This window comes from Atractosteus spatula, chromosome 2, assembly GCF_055471065.1.
Source record: "Atractosteus spatula isolate fAtrSpa1 chromosome 2, fAtrSpa1.hap1, whole genome shotgun sequence".
NCBI lineage: Eukaryota > Metazoa > Chordata > Actinopteri > Semionotiformes > Lepisosteidae > Atractosteus > Atractosteus spatula.
The window spans coordinates 41,863,868-41,881,521 of NC_142707.1; the positions used below are offsets into that span (position 1 = coordinate 41,863,868).

The window sequence follows — 17,654 nt, forward strand, 5'->3', positions numbered from 1 at the left end:
TATAATAATGCGAAGAAACTATATTAAGCATAAATGCAACATAAAGCTTATAACTGATGTGATCATCGGTTATTTCAATGTTGAAATCAACTGGTAACAGATAAAATATATCGGTTTTATTTAACTAGTTATTGTAAAAAAAAACATTTGTAAATGACATGCCACGTTAGACGCAACGCTACCTGTAGTTTGTGTAGCTACAGTACGTGCACAGCAAACTGAATCTGCCGGTTTTATTCTGTGGGTAGTACTAAAATTTATGAGATCTCTACACGACTCCAACGTGCTTTTATAAAGATATCTTTCTTACATAATCAGAATTTATATTCACTGATTCGGAAAAAGTCTTAACTCTCCCTGTCTCGCTAAACCGGATTAATGCACCTCCAGTAGGAAATTATCAATTTAGACTTGTTTCTTGGGGGTTTGAGTTTTCTGTTACACAGGACCGGCGGAAATCTTGCGAACGTTTCAGGTTAGTAGAAGGTTGTTGAGAACACGTTCTGACTATTACAATTGATATTAAAATATTCAAATTTCTGAGATATTTGACATCAAGTCATAAAGTATCCGGAAGAATAAAAGTACTTTCTACATAATCAATTCACGAAGTTGCGAATTAAGATACCTCTTTTAGGAATATCGTACTACAATACTCTAAATGGAATGTACTTTAGCAAAAAAGTAACACTTTATTCTTCTTTGCTGTCATAGTAAAAGTATCGTGGAAGGAAAGTTATTGGAAAGGTTATTGTTCACTACTGCCCCATACTGTCTGATGGTAATTATACTGTACATTTATGGGTGTTTATGTTATGCTCCATTCTGTATTCGTACGCCTATAAATTATGTACTATTTTGCAAAAACACATCCGTCATGTTGATTGTTTAGAGGAGAAAATCATGCTTTGCCCTTTTAAATATTTCATTTATATTTAATATTTAATATCTTTAGTTAGTTTTCATAAATTAATTGACAGCTGTGGCCCAGAGAGATGGGATGTACATTAATTCCTGCGTTCGTGAGCCTGATGAAACAACAACAATAAAATGAATAATGGTCTTCAACTTCTTTAAACCTTGCCCTTTATCCCTGGCGGATAAGTGAGCCTCATATGAGAATATAAGGAGAAGGAAAGCAAGTTAGAAAATGAAAAATGTTCTTTAGGAGATAACACCATTCTGTTGAAGAAAAGTAGAATCAATTGCAAACACAAGTAAAAAAGATATAACAAAAAGGCCAATAAAGGGATAATAACATTGCAACAAAAGACACCAACAGTATGTTTAGGCCAAAGGAAAAAAAAATTCTGTATAAACACACGTTACAGGTATTATAAGTATTTAAGATAAATCTCTAGATCCTGATGATATTCTACCACTTAAGGAAGGTGTTATTTATGTCATTAACAAAATAGTCTGAGCAGTCAGTCAAGAACTTTGTAAAAAAACTTTGACAAAACCAAACCAAGGTATTATAGGGTAATTAGAAGGGTCTAATTTAATTGATACCCGGGTATGCAGGTGTGCTGAAAAAAATAAGAGTACTTGTTTAGGATATTAATTAAAAGGCATGCAGGCTTATCCCTGTCATGATGTGTACAATTGTGGTAGTTGGGATTTCTTTCTTTACTATATATAAGTATCCTCTGATATTATGTCTGATTCATTAAGATATCTAAAATGGGAAATATATAAAACTTTAGTAAAATACATGTGTACATGTAAGGTTAAGGAGCTGATAATACTCATGAAAACTTTTATAGATCATGTGTATGGTAATAGGTACACTAGATACAGTAGAGGTATGTCTTGCTTAACTACCTTGCCAGAATCCTTTGAACAAGAACAGCATTAATGTATACAAATAGTGCATGGTGTGGAATATTTTGATTTTGAAAAGGCTTTTGATAAGGTCCCTCAAAAAGGTTTAATTCAAATAAAATAGGCAAATTGCAGATGATACAGTAGGTGTCTGAAGCATGTCTTTGGATCAAGAATGGGTTAATGGATAGTAAACAGATAGTAGATTAGTAGTGAATGCTCAAATTAAGGTGATAATTATCGGAGATCTTCATTAGGCTCACTGCTCTTCCTAATTACAAAATTATTTAAATTATGGGATAGTTAATTAACTATTTAAGATTGCAAAAATTACCAGTATACAATGATTAGAAGGCACTGTAGAAACAGCTTAATAAATTCAAAAATAACTTTTCAAAACTGGTTATACTGTAGGTAGAAATAATTATGTAAGATAAGAAACTAAAAATAATTTATGTTGAAATGTCATTTACATCTCTTGCTCTAGATAATGTGGGGAAGAAATTAAAACAGAAAATTAAATGGATTATGTTAAAAATTACAATTTACTAGTATGACTAAATTTAGAATATTGTGTCAAGTTTGATCATCATGTTACAAAAAATATTTCTGCTCTGTTCAAAGAAGGGTAACCAAATGCATTTCAGGATTAAAAAAACAAAACAAAACACTTACAGGCTTAAATCCTGAACAGAGAATAATGCAAAATGACCTTATTCTAATATTTAGAATACTCAAAATCATTGACCAAGTCAATGTAATTGGATTGATCAGCAGTAAAACAAATCAAAGTGCACAAGCGAAAACTACATGTAAGTGCATTTACAACTGAAACCAGAAGACTGTTTTTTTCAATTGACTTTGACCCTGTCCTCTTTTAGAAATGATTTGACAAAATCCTATAGTGAAAAAAATTACTAGCTTGCAAATGAGCTAGATGGTATGAATGGATCATTTTTTTTAGTTTTGTTTTATGTTCTTATTGCATAGAAATACACAGATTAGTGGATAAGTGTTTGACATAAATGTATGTTATTGCAGTATTTTATGAGGTGCCGTTTAGGCCATTATTCAAACTTTACCTCTCATACACACACAAATTGCTCTCACACACAAAATGCTCTCAAACTCTCCATTTTAACTCTCACATTCATATAAAATGCTCTTACACTCTCCATTTGACCTCTTACATACACATAAAATGCTCTCACACTCTCCATTTTACCTCACATACACATAAAATGCATCACATTCACTAGTTTTGCCTCTCGCGTTCACATTGTGGAGGAGTGTTTTATGTATATGTGCGATGTAAAACTAGTGAATGTGAGAGTGTTTTATGTGTATGTAAGAGGTAAAACTAGTAAATGTGAGAGCTTTTTGTGTGTATGTGAAAGCAATTTGGGTGTATATGAGAGGTAAAGTTTGAATAATGGCCTTAACGGCACCTCATAGTATTTGCTGTTCGATTGTGCAAATTAAAAACATTAAAATACTATTACAGTGATCACTAAAGATAAGAAACAATCGGTAGGAGAAAATGTATTTACTATCTTGTAGGCGATTCAAGGGACAATAATGAAACTAGTTTACCCCAGTTGATTAATGAATTGGTAAATCATTAAGAGTACAGTCTAGAAACACAGAATAAAAGTTAGGCAGAAATGGGGAAAAGAGAGACATGAAAGAGGAGAAGAGAAGAAGAAAGAAAGGGAGCAGAGAGAGAGAAGAATCAGAAGAATAACCTTGTTCTGAGCAACCTTAATTCTAGCTATGTATTTGAACATTGAGAGCTTGCTGTCTTGTTGTTTTAGAAAAGTCTGATTTTCTTCATGTGAAATCACCAGACTAAAGACGTTCCCTCCTGGTTAGTGCATGCATTCCCATTCATATTGGAGCACCTGAATTTATAGGGTTCTTTAGCTTCATAGGGTTTAAATTACAGGGTTAGCAATCTAGGTTTTCATGGAAAATAGGAAAGCAGGCCTCTGGGATGCCTAGTTTGTAAATAGTGTTAGATTTAATTTTGTAAAATGATCAATGATGCTGTTACCTTTTTAAAATGTTCCAGAAGAACTGGGACTTAATATCCTAACTGTTAAGTTAGTAACAATTTAATCTCATAATGCATTTTGAATTTGGATCAGTTATATAAAACATATAGTTTTTTTCATCAAGTTCTCCTCTCTCATATTAATTTATTATTTCAGAATGGCACTGCAGAATATTGGTATTCGCCTCCTTCAGAAAACACAGAATGTATTAGTAGTGTTTCAGAAAAGGAGCAAGGCCATCTACACAAATGCCAGTTGTTTTAATGAAGAAGAGATCAAAGAAAAGCTTCAGGCATTCCCAGGAGGCTCAATTGACCTCATCAAGCAGGACAGTGGCATTGCAGTTCTTACTATAAACAACCCCAATCACAAGAATGCATTCACAGGTATCAATGTTTTTGTTTGATCATTTCTCATTTAAAATTGTATTATAAATAAAGTTAATTTGCATTCTGTCAATTTATATTTCATTTTCTGTGACTTGTGTATTTGATACATACTATAAATATTAAAAGTGAAGAAGAGAAGTTCAGAGAAAATATTTTCATATTGAATTTAGTTACAGATTAACTAAAACAATTATGCATATTACAGTAGTAAAATCATACAGTATAAAGGAGAGGACACTCAATGCTTTGTAGAGTTTTGGAAAGTTTTGAGACTGTATAACACCATACAGTACATACTGCTTTTTTCATAAATACCCAGCAGTATGTATTGGAGAGATAAGGAATAAAGTGCTTATTTTGTGAGGCCTGTTCCAGTTAGTGCAGCAACTTTCAGGAATGAAAGATTTCAGAAACCATGTTCTTTACTTTGACAGGTACAATGATGATACAGCTGAAGGACAGAATTGATCAACTTGAACAATGGACAGAGGGAAAAGGTCTTATTGTACAGGGAACAGCCAATACTTTCTGTTCAGGTTCAGATTTAAATGCAGTCAGAGCACTATCCAGTTGTCAGGTAGGACTTATTTTTTACATTCCTTGTGTAACAGTGCTTGTTGAACAATAAACAAAGCAATAAACAGTTTTTAGTTTACATTATGCCTTACAATTGTGAACATTATCTGAAAAATATTACAATATTAATGGTATTAATGCTAATATTAATTGCATTTATACAGCACTTTTCATCCCAAAAGCTTCTAAAGCATTTTAAATATAGAACTGCGCCTACTTCATCCAGCACCAACAGATCATGTAGAAAACTGAGAAATTGTTTCAACAATTTAATTGTGGGAGCCTGGAACAAGTTACTTAAGCTGATGCCCTTACCTGTTTCAATGAGTGATTACAGCCTCAGATCAATTAGCTACGTGAGCTAGGCTGAATGTCAGTCAGTCATTGGTAATGTTGGTAATGTTTCTCATGGTTTTATGGATGTTAAAAAAGTCACAGGGCAGTGGTTTCATTTCTAATTTAAAATAATGTATATTTTTATTGTATCACATTTGCTAAAGTAATGTCCATCCATACAAAAGATCTAAAAAACATTATCAAAGGGTGGTAACATATAATTGTAGACTTATAAGCCTTGCTTCAGTGCAACAAGAATTAAAACTAATCAAGAGCAGGGGTTCCAGCATGAACAAACTTAATGCTTTCAGCTGTGTACCTTAATGATAGGTTTAATTTGATTTTTTTATCATTAGGTTAAATGTGATTTTTAAAAATCATTTTCAGCTCTTAAACATGTAAAGATATTTCCTTTTAACAATTGCGCGCACACACTCACATACACATATGATAAATATTATAATAATAAACTATATTTGATATAGCACCTTTAAAGGTGGCTTCTCACAGCGCTTTACAGAAAAAAAAACAGGAACAACAACATAAAAATAAACAATAAAAAAGCACCATTTCTGTGAGAGGGGTGAGCCTGTTTAGTCGAGCAAAGCAGACGTGAATTTATTTTTTGAGCCTTGATACAATTCACAACAGTCTAACAGATTTTAAATCATCAGGCATTTTCTTGACAGCAAAGGTCTCGCGGTGGATGTTGCAATGCGTCCATTAATTTCTGGAGCAACCTCTCTAATTCATTCAACTACACCGCTGTGTCGGCTTATCATCGCTCTAGCACTGTCTGTACAAACTCTGATGCATTTTATCCAGTCGATGCCATTCTCTTCGATAAATTCATTCAGAAGCTGAAATATGTGCTCTCCTGTAGTTCCTGTTGGTACTACAGGAACAGAAAGTCCTCATGGGACGTACAGATGCAGCCATTCAAAATGCACGGTACAAACCCCCGGTACGGTAAACTACCCACAAGCCACCGCAGGACACCACGGTAAGTGATTGGCTGGCCAAAATGACCGACAGGGGCACTCGTGGTGCATTGGTTGGTAGTGAAAAGATTTAATCATTTAATCTCTTTACTGTGCACATTTTAATCCGCTTAGTATTGAATATTTATATGGAATTTTACCACTAAAGGGAAATTTTAGTAGCTGAGCATAAAAAGAAGAGGAGCATAACGCATCTGAAGGTCATAAACGATATTAATTTAGGAACATAAACATTACTGTATGTAAACTGTACTGTGTATGGCTGGTCTTGGTAGTTTAAAGAAAAAATAGACACCAGTCTTCCATTTCTCCCTAAACATTTTAAGCATGAAAGTTTTATGAAACGGTACCCAAATATGCGATTGCTGTATAGAATGAATTTTAATTTTAAAAAATTATTTAACACGAAAATTAAGCTGTTTACATCTTCCGCCTGAGAACAGTCACCCGTTGCTACCCAACGCAGCAACACAGCCACTAACTAGCAAAGAGAGGACATTAGCTAGCCAATATGATAAAGAAATAAATGATTATTTTGTTTATTTCTTTTGCACATTTATTTGAACATTTCCATCGATTGTACAAGCACTTGGAAACTGTCCAATCCCTATTTCATCAGGCATTTTCTTTTACGCTGCGGGCATTCTCCCAGTCTGGCGCCGGTCTGTGTCTTCTAGGATATAATGCCAGCGATTTTTTGTTAAATATGCGTTTCCAATAACGCCGCAGCAAACTCTTGTTTTTATGTCCACTATAACAGACAATCTCCTTTGCTTTTAACTGAGCGTTTAATAATTTCCTAAAATGAAAATGATTTACTCACGGGATCAATAAAAGTATCTATCATCTACAGTATCTAAACTATGGGACAGAATTCTGGGTTCTCCCTATACCAGAGATTATGGTAGGGCTTCAGAATGGTGATTGGCTGACACCATCTGACACCCCTCTGATTGGAGAAAAAAGACGTGTTGGTCTGCTATACATACTGTACCAGGAAGAGGATTTCTTTCTATTCGAAACGTGTATCTTAAAAGTTTAATTAAGAAGTAAAAACCTTACAACGTACACAGATTTCTAAACTAATCAGGAGGAAGAAAAATCACCCGTGTTTCGTGCATAAAAAGTGGTTATTGACTATCGAAACCTGTTTTATTTATTTTATTTTTATTTAGATTAAGAGTTCCCGTCACCCCCATTCCCATTTAAATCACAAACCCGTGTTTAATTAAATGTCTTTTAACGTAAATAGTTATCTTTGTCTTATGCATAATAATGTTCACCACTCTGTCCAGCAAATTAATAATAAACTTTATTTTATATAGCGTTTTAAACGAATAAGTAATTAGATTGCTCATAAACCTAATCACTTATTCTACATAAACACAGCGTAATTGCTCTCTGAAAATGCTTTTTCTTTTTATTTAGGCTCATATAAGCCATATAAACATAATACCAACCAAAAACATAGATAACAACCACAATACAAAATCAAATATATCAAACCATTAAACTCTCTCAAATTCCTCCAATTATCATAATCCCGCCCCTTATGCAAAACCAAACCCTCCTCTCATCCCAGTTTATCCTCCTCATCATAAACAAAATCCACCTCAATTTTCAACATAAAGCATTACACAAAATCAATACCTCAACACTCCATACTCAACAACGATAATTCACAAACAGCCAGAACATGTAACTCCACATTCCCAAATAGACCTCATTTCCATAGCCCCGCCCCTTATGCAAAACCAACACCCCTCCCCTGTTCTCTTTCTCCGCTGGCGTTTGTAATCGTTTTTATTTTTAAATAAATTTTAGCAAAGTCATATTTTAAAAATCTTAAGATTTCTATATTTATGTCTTTATTTAGTGGTTTCATTAGTGACAAAGGCTAAACTTTCTTGGAAAAATGTCTTTTATGTAAACCATGTTTGCTATTAATTCATTTAGGGCTAGAATATGTTCATTGTCTTCCAATGAAAGAAGGGTTCCTTTCGCCGTAGTAGGGTTGACATTAGAAGCTTGCCACGCCCGGACTGTTACACCAACGCATTAGCATGTTAAAGCGATTTCATTGAGGAGCCTAGCTTTCTTAACTAGTAAGTACTGTACTTACTGGGTTTTTGAGGGGGGAGGTGTCTTTCGCTGGAAATCTCACCCCCTTCTACTTTGAAAATACCTGTGAAACCGGTTTAATTCGTCACAGCCAGCACTCCTGCAGAGAGGGGGGTTGTACTTGCAGTGTATCGGTATAAAGTTGCTAGAGCCGACCGCTACGCCGCCCACGTGTTATGCTCTTCGTTAATGTCTAAGCCGGAACACATCATTATATCTCATTTTGTATTTCTTAAAAAAAAAATCGTTTGCCCAGCCTAACAGTATTGTTGTTATTGTTTTTATCCTGTAAAGCGCTTTGAGGAGCCACCTTTAAAGGCGCCATATACAATAAAGTTCATTATTATTACTAATTGTTAGTTTGCTGGACAGAGAGGTGAACATTATTAAGCAGAAGACAAAGATAGCGATTTACGTTGCATTGTGCATTGTGCTGCTGTAATACAGTTTTAAATAATTAAAAGTCTAAACAGTATCAGCTTTATTTATGGGTTTTAAACAAAAAGGCGATTTAAACGCAATTTAAATCAATATAAATGTTGATATTGTTACGCATAGGTGACTATTCATTGTTATTAAAATGACTTAAATTCGATCATGTTGTGATATTTAGAAATATAAATTTGTTTGGTGCGAGTGAAGTTTTATTTAATCTCTGAGACAGGGAAACGTTTTATTTTTTCAAAGAAATAAAAAATTAAAAATTTGATATAATAATATAAACATTTACTGCAATACATTTACTTTGGTGGGTAGCCGCGTCAGCCTGCAACGTTTCGGCTGTGAATCCTTCTTCAGGTGTGAGAGTCTTCAGTTCAAAATGAAACGCTTGGAGTTTGTAATGTAGGGCGCTCTGAACGAGTTCAACTTTAATGCAGGAAAAATGTATTTCCCAGAAGCTATACTGATTCTTATGGAAGCCAGTTTCCGCCAGGGAGTAAAAAAAAACACACTATGGTATTCTCTCCGATGCAGTGCAGTTAAAAACATATCTCTGATGCTGTTCCTAAATGAATATCGTTTATGACCATCAGACGCTTTATGCTCCTTTTCTTTTTTCCAGTGGATTGAACAGAGAGAGGCATTTCATGATGTACGTTTCACTGATGAAACAACAGTGGCTCTGGAACAGTTTTCAACCATGTCGTTTTATAAAAAGGGGAGATATGTGAACAAGCAAAACCCAAAACAAACATGTATGCCATACGGCGTATGCGTTACTGAAGCTAAAAGTTAAGCCTTTGTCACTAATGTAACCACTAAATAAAGACATATAGAAATTCCTACGTTACAGACTGTATATGGCTGGTATTGGTAGTTTAAAGAAAAAATACACACCAGTATTCCACTTTCTCCCTAAACATTTTAAGCATCAGAGTCTTACATGTGGTTATTTCGGAAACGTTTGTACATGCTCCTTCTGACCATGTTACTGTTTACTGTTACTGACCATATTAAGTTTAAGTGCCTGTGGGCACTTTTCCTGTCCGTGGGGGGGTGGACCGTCTTTCATTAGAAGGTTAGTCTGTTCTACTCTGAGAGTGTAGAGGGGGTGGAAAGTGCCCGCGGTCATTTAATTAGTATTAAAATTCGCACTGATTCCCTTGAGAAGATACGGACATAGGAATATTCGTGCGTGGTCAAAAAAATGGCATAAAAACGACAAAGTGAAGGCTGTGAAAATATTCACAATGTACTTTATACACAAAGCAAGTGTTCTCACAACTCCAGGAGGTTTCATGAAAATGCTACAGGCGTGCCAAAATCGTTTTTTTAAATTCAAGGTGACTTTACCGCGGTTTTCATTTTCAGATTGTGAATTTTAAAAGACTATCACATTTCACAAAGTATATAATCCTAATATGGTCAGAAGGAGCACGTAAAAACGTTTCCCAAATAACAACATGTAAGACTTTGATGCTTAAAATGTTTAGGGAGAAATGGAATACTGGTGTGTATTTTTTCTTAAGCTACCAAGACCAGCAATATACAGTACAGTTTACATACAGTAATATGTTTATGTTCCTAAATTAATATAGTTTATGAGCATGTGAAAGGCATGGTGAATCAGAGATTCTCAAGAATTACTTTGTATGATTGGAAAGGAACGTGATCGGATCAACTAAATGCTGTGGTGTTACTTTTTGTCAATGAAAAAATAAACTCTTTTCATTTACAAAGACAGTTCCAAAGAATGTGGACCAGGGTAATACTTTGAGCTTACAGCTTGTCCAAGGTCATTCATTATTAATACTATTAGTAATATCTTCGGTAAAGACTTTGATACATAAATTATTCCTGCATAATTAAAATATTTATGATAAAGGTGGTAGGTTGTGTACTTTTGTCCAACAGAACAATCTTGCTTTTATAAAATATACCGCCTTTTTAATGTTTAATGATTAACATGCTGTAATACACTGTTTAAATTTAAAAGTCTAAAAAGTATACAACTTAAATTCTTAATTGAATAAAGATTGTCCTTCAGCAGTGATCGGGATTCGAAACCAACGTTTTCTGGTGACAGCTCAAATGCTGTACAGGAGAGGTTAACCTTTATTAGCTCCAGCTGGCGGTTTTACAAGGTGATTCCGGATACTATTAACATAATCTAATTTGAATACGGTATGATGCGGTATACTGCGACACGCCCATCGTGTTATACCGCAGCATACCCCGCTTGTTTTGAATGGCTGCATCTGTACCCTCAAACTCGTACAGTATCTAACGTAAACAAGCAAATTGGCCAAATAAACTACAGACTCATCTAATTGCAGTGAAAAGCATCTGCTCATCTTAACGCGCGCTACCAGCGTACTTTTGATATTATCCGCCATTTCCGTAATTCTGAGTGACTGTGTCTTTCAGATGGGGCAGCAGGTCGAACTGTTTAGCAGCTTTTTCTCCACACATAATATGTGTCAGCTCTTTTGCCAACAGTAAATAAGGTTCTTCAAAAATAGTGTAGGGCTTACCTGCCTTAGCAATCCGCAAGTTTGCATTTTTCCCCGTTTCCGTTTCAGGAGTCTGTCTCAGAAGTTAAAAGAAGTTTTTATTTCATGCGCATAGGAGCGAAACACAGAGACACTCAGTGTGTTTTTCTCAAATTAACCTAGAACAGTTCTTAAATATTTTTCTGTTATCGTGCTTTCCTGTGCTCACAAGATTGCCAGCGTTCCTAGCACGCATTTCTATGCATTATTGTGTTTACAACATTGGCATTGTTCCAAAATCATGCACATTCTCCTGACTCTGTTTGCTGGAGATAAGTTTTTTTAAATACAATTGATCACTTGCGTTAGTAGCACACATTCCTATACAATGGTATAGAATTACATTGTAGCTCTGTGTCCACTCAAGTATTAGCGCGCGCTGTATCGTAGTATGTTAGGTAGGTTGCGTATTCGACACATTTTAAAATAGAAAATATGAAAACCCATCCAGATTTTTCAGCGCACACAACAAAGTTCCAGGGTCATATGGCGTACCAGCTGGCGGCGCTCCGCGTACCACTCCTGGTACGCGTACCACAGTTTGAGAACCACTGGTTTAAATCACCCTAAATCACTTCTTTAAGCATTTGATTAAACAAGTTATGTTTCAATGAAGGTGACAGTAGTCCTTAACGGCTATATAATATTCTGATTTTTATTCCAAATAATTTCTAAATTACTTAAGTGAACACATTACCTGCTAAATTGATCTTAGGCAAATAGGTGCAGGTCTCTCTAAATTGATTATTCAAAGGCTACCCAGAGAACCTTTACTAGGGCCTTCCAGACCCAGAGTTGGAGACGCCTGACAAAGAATGTGCAATGTTAATCTTTTGAACATGTGGCGTGGGTTTATTTTATTCATGCTATCCACCAGTCTTAACAAAGCAAGATGTTCTTTTCTTGCTGCTTTCTGGAGTTTTAGATGGAATGCTTAAGACAAATTACATTTTACATATAAAAGAAAACTGACATATTAAGCATTGCAAGAATTGAATTTTTTTTCTTAAAATCTTGTAGGATGGAATGAAGATGTGCATGTTCATGCAGAACACGTTGACACAACTTCTGAGGTAAAATGCTGGGTTGCAAGTTTGGATAACAGTCTCTTTTAAAGTTTTTTGTAAAAATACTTTTTCCGTTTTGATATTTTTGTAATCAAATCTTATGGAGTGCTATAAAAGGACCAAACTTTATGCTATCACATTTTTACGCACAAATGTTCAGTTATAACGGATTCTGTAGTGCAAACACAGTTTATTTTCTACTTTAACACACTCTTTAAAATCATCATGTTCTGTTTTTACCTAGTAGAGTTTAGATGTTAAATTATTCAAAACAGCAGAAGTGTTAAACGGGGAATAGATGTTTTTGGCCCTGTGTTCTTATCTTTGGGAAAACACAAATCCATTTCAATGGGATTTGATTTTAACGTGAAGGAAAAACAGAATGAGAATTGATTGTAGGTAGGATGGAAGAAACAATATAATATTGCCTAATCAATAATGTGACTGATTCAAGAAATGGTGTAATGTTTAACTATATTGTTCTACTGTATTTCAGTTACCATTTAAGGAATTACATGCTACCAATATTTTTTTCTAGTGCAGACTGCCTCTAATAAGTGTGGCTCTAGTGGAGGGAAAAGCATTAGGTGGTGGAGCAGAACTCACTACAGCCTGTGATTTTAGGTAAGACCAGAATCCCTTTTTACAAGTGTTACATAAAAATTGCATGTTTCACCATATCTCTAAGTGAAAAGTAGTTAACATAACCTCTGCAGTGCACAAAAATGAAATGTCATATTTCTGCAAATTTTAATACACAATTACTATTTATTTGCTGAATTGAACAGATTGAAAAAATAAAAGAGTGAATGTGGCATGTTCAAAAGTTTGGGCAAGTCAGGTGGTACTAAGTCAGACATTACTTAGTAAAACCTCCTTTGATGAAGTGTCTCAGAGATAATTATGGGAAGTTTTAGATATTGAGAAAGAAAAGGCTGATGTGTTAAATATTTCACTCACGAAAGAAGATTTTGTTAACACTTTCAGTCTAAAGAAAGACAAAACTCTAACTTGCATAATATTTGCATTAGAGAGGCAGAGCTACTAGAAACACTTAAGATTAATTGATGATATTTTACCAATTAAACAAAAAATATATAAATATTTATAGACCATTAAAAAAACGTTCTTGCTAATATATATTGATTTTTCTGATGCAACCAATAAACTGGTGAAGTGTGCAGATGAAACCAAAACAGGATGATTGGCAAACACTGGAGAAGCTGCAATAGAAATTAAAAAATGCAAAATTTAAGACCAAGAAAACACCTGATGGATGTTTTAATTGTGGTTTAATATAGGCAGGCACAGAGTGTTACAAGAAGGTAGCACAAATATAAAATGGGAAACAGTGATTTGGATGTCTGTTAAATCCTTTTGAATTCCATTCTCATCAGCATTTCTATTGGAAAGTACGAGAAGTACTTTTAAAAATGAGAACAGGAGGCACTTTGATTGGTTAAAGTTGGTAACACTTGCATGAACTTTAGTAAATCTCTGATTTTAAACTGTTATACTAGGTACTGTAAGGGTTTTTTACTGTTTCTAAAAAGTTTGTTTGAACTTATCAAAAGAGAAACATTTCACAGAATTAAGTACTAATACTATAGTATAATTCTCATTAAGTATCATTATATAGTGCTGTTCAATAGATAACTTTGTTTTTTGTGAATATCAGTAGTATTTGAAAATTAATGTGTGCATTTAGTTTATTTTGTACAGTAGAGCATAGTGGTAATATAGAAAATTAAAATATGTTGGTATATTTTTTTTTATAATGGACCCAATGTTTTCTTTCATAGGCTGATGGCACCCAGGAGTGAAATTCGATTTGTTCATAAGCACATGGGTTTAGTCCCTGGCTGGGGAGGAGGAGCTAGGTTAGTCCGCATTGTTGGAAGCCAAAATGCCCTAAAAATGTTGAGTACGGCATGTAAAGTGGATCCAGATTTGGCACTTCAGACAAGATTAGCAGATGGAATTCTGGTATCTAATGAAGAGGGAAGACCCTTGGAAGATGCATTGAAGTGGTTAAGTGATTTCACCAAGGGACCAGCAGCTGTGATCAGATCAGTTAAAAAAGTGGTGCTGTCTGGGAGAGAACTGACCAGTGATGAGGCCTTAAAAACAGAAAAAGAGGTCTTTGGAAGTGTGTGGGGTGGACCTGCCAACCTTGAAGCTTTAGCACAACGTCCAAAACACAAGTGACATGAACCAAATGATTAAAACCAGCTTGACAAATATTTAAGTGCTCTGGAATTGAATTTATTTTGGCTTTGATAAAGGAAATAATGTGTTGTAGTAAGGCAAAAGATGTGATACCCATCTAGTTGAAATCATAAAACACAATGGAAAACTCACCTGAAATGTGCTCTCTGTGTACCCTCTTTCTTCTCTGCTCTGTATTCCGTATCGGGAAAGTGGACCTGTGTCATCATTCAATGAAACCTACTGACCCTATTACTGGCCCTTGTATTAAAAATATTAAACATTTGTATACAGTATCTATATTGTTGTCAGCATACAGTGGTGCTAGAAAGTTTGTGAACCCTTTAGAATTTTCTGAATTTCTGCATAAATGTGACCTAAAATGTGATCAGATATTCATCTAAGTCATAAAAATAGATGAAGAGAACCGAATAAAATAAATAACACACAAAAGAAAATACTTTTTCATTCATTTGTTGATCAAAATGATCCAACATTAAATGTCTTTGTCAGAAAAAGTATGTGAACCTATGCTTTCAGTAACTGGTGTGACCCCCTTGAGCAGCAATTACTTCAACCAAACGTTTACGGTAACTGTTGATCAGTCCTGCACATCAGCTTGGAGGAATTTTGTCCTCCTTTGGCATTCCTCCTTACAGCACTGTTTTAACTCAGTGATACTGGTGGGCTTTCTTGCATGAACTCCCCGCTTCATGTCCTGCCACAACATTTCTATTGGATTAAGGTCTGGACTTTGACTTCTGCTTCAGCCTTTCTTTGGTAGAAAGACCCACCTTCTGTTGAGCTTTAGTTCACGGACAGATACTCTGACATTCTCCTGTAGAATTTGCTGGTACAATTCAGAATTCATAGTTCTGTCAATGATGGCAAGCCGTCCTGGTCCCATGGCAGCAAAACGGCCCCAAACCATGATACTGCCACCACCGTGTTTCACGGTTGGGATGAGGTTCTTATGTTGGAATGTGCAGTATTTGGTTTTCTTGAAACATAACATTTCTCATTTAAGCCAAAAGGTTCTATTTTTGACTCATCCGTCCATAGAACATTCTTCCAGTAGTCTTCTGGCTCATCCAGGTGGTCTTTAACAAACTTTATATGGGCAGCAATGTTCTTCTTTGGGAGTAGTGGCTTCCTCCTTGCTCTCCTACCATGCACACTGTTCTTGTTCAGTGCCTGATGGTGGACCTTTGAACACCAACATTAGCCAGTGCAAGAGGCCTGCAGATCCTTAGACATTACTCCAGGGTTCTTTGTGATCTCCCGGAAAATTATACGCCTTGCTCTTGGAGTGATTTGTGTTGGATGAACACTTCTGGAGAGAGAAACAATGGTGTTAAATTTTCTCCATTTGTACACTATCTGCAACGACAGTGGATTGGTGAAGCCCAAAGTCTTTAGAAATCGTTTTGTAACCTTTTTCCAGCCTGATGACCATCAACAACTTTTTTTCTGAGGTCCTCAGAAATTTCCTTTGATCGAGGCATGGCATGCGTTCACAAACCTGTGTGGTGAAGACCAGACTTTGGAAATGAAGACAGGTTTATTTTTTTTTTAAATAGGGCAGGGCCACCCAAACTCACACCTGATTGTCATCCCATTAATTGACACTTCTGATTCTAATTATCCCCTTAACTGAACTGATCATCCTAGAGGTTCACATACTTTTTCAGACAAACACATTTAATGCTGGATCATTTTGATCAATAAGTGAATGAAAAAGTATATCCTTTTGTGTAATATTTGTTTTATTGGGTTCTCTATTTTTATGACTTTGATGAAGATCTGATCACATTTTATGTAAAATGTATGCAGAAATTTAGACAATTCTAAAGGATTCACAAACTTTCTAGCTCCACTATAGATAACTTAAACATCTTTGAAGGCGTGTGAAGCAGTTATTGCAAATCAAGTATTAATGTTTCTGTGTATTGATTATTTAAATAATGATAAAACAACTAAAGGATATTAATGTTGATTTTAATAAAGATGATGTCTAGAATGTAGCTGTAAAAATCAATGTTGAAAGCATTTAATGAAACAACAGCTTCACCCTTTGAAGTTGACTGCCAACATTTATCAAAGGCTGTGAAAAAAGAACAGTGACTGCTCACAGCTCCTCAATATGCTTTCTCAAGATGTTTGATGAAGTTTATTCACTTTATTGGTAGTTGGCAGGACCTTGATACAGATGTGTTCATATTTTGCAATCTGTAGTACAGAGTTAGAAACACTATTTAATCAGCTGCTTTTCCAACACATTTCTGATTATCTAGGCTTCTCATTTCAACCTTAGAAGAGTATTTTCACAATGTGGTTCTTAAAATAATAATGAAAAAAAATATCAGATTAAAAACAGTTAAATGATGATCCTTATAATCAGTTGATATTAAATCTGTGTGCATTATGTGTATTTATTTAATTATGTGACATTGACACTGACATTCTTTTCAATATTGTTACGACCCCAGGTGTCTAGGGGTAAAGGGGTGTAACATTCAGGATGGGTTTGGATGCAGGTGGGTTTCAGGTGAGGGACTTGGGAAGTGTGACAACAAAATTTCAGGGCAAAAGTGATTTATTTACAAAATAAAAAAGTGAATAAGTGACTGGTACGTATAACAGGACACAAAGAACACACAGGGAAAAGGAAATTGAGTGGTGCCAAAGAAAAGAAAAGTAACAAAACTGCACCAGTTAATAGAGTGACGGTGAGATCTGACCTAACTAACCAAAACCACAAAACAAAAGGTCTTCACATGCCCTAACTTCCCTACACTGACTAACCAGAACCAGAGAAATACAAAGGTGGCACTCGCCCCTAAGCCAGTGTGTCAAGACAGAAACAAACCTTACCTATACCTTTTCCCCTGGTGTACAACAAGTTCACAGTTAACAATAACACAACACAAGTGAAATAATTGCACGATTATGGCAAAAAGGGTAATACAGAAGAAAATACACAAGCAAGGAATAGGGTAGCAAATAGCACGTAGAAAGTGTGGTTTGAAAATTTGTATTTTTCTACCATTTTTTACAGGCACACATAGTAAAAACGGCAAAATAC

At 35.1% G+C, this 17,654-nt stretch overlaps 1 protein-coding gene across 1 annotated transcript; it reads left to right on the forward strand.

Annotated features, from left to right (window-relative positions):
• The first annotated feature begins 427 nt into the window (after positions 1–427).
• echdc1 (enoyl CoA hydratase domain containing 1) lies at positions 428–16,979 on the forward strand. Its single transcript, XM_088909497.1, has 6 exons — positions 428–475; positions 4,035–4,264; positions 4,702–4,844; positions 12,315–12,367; positions 12,905–12,985; positions 14,164–16,979. The coding sequence occupies exons 2-6, from the start codon at positions 4,036–4,038 to the stop codon at positions 14,567–14,569; spliced, it is 912 nt and encodes a 303-aa protein (XP_088765623.1). The 5' UTR covers positions 428–475; position 4,035; the 3' UTR covers positions 14,570–16,979.
• Positions 16,980–17,654: the final 675 nt, after the last annotated feature.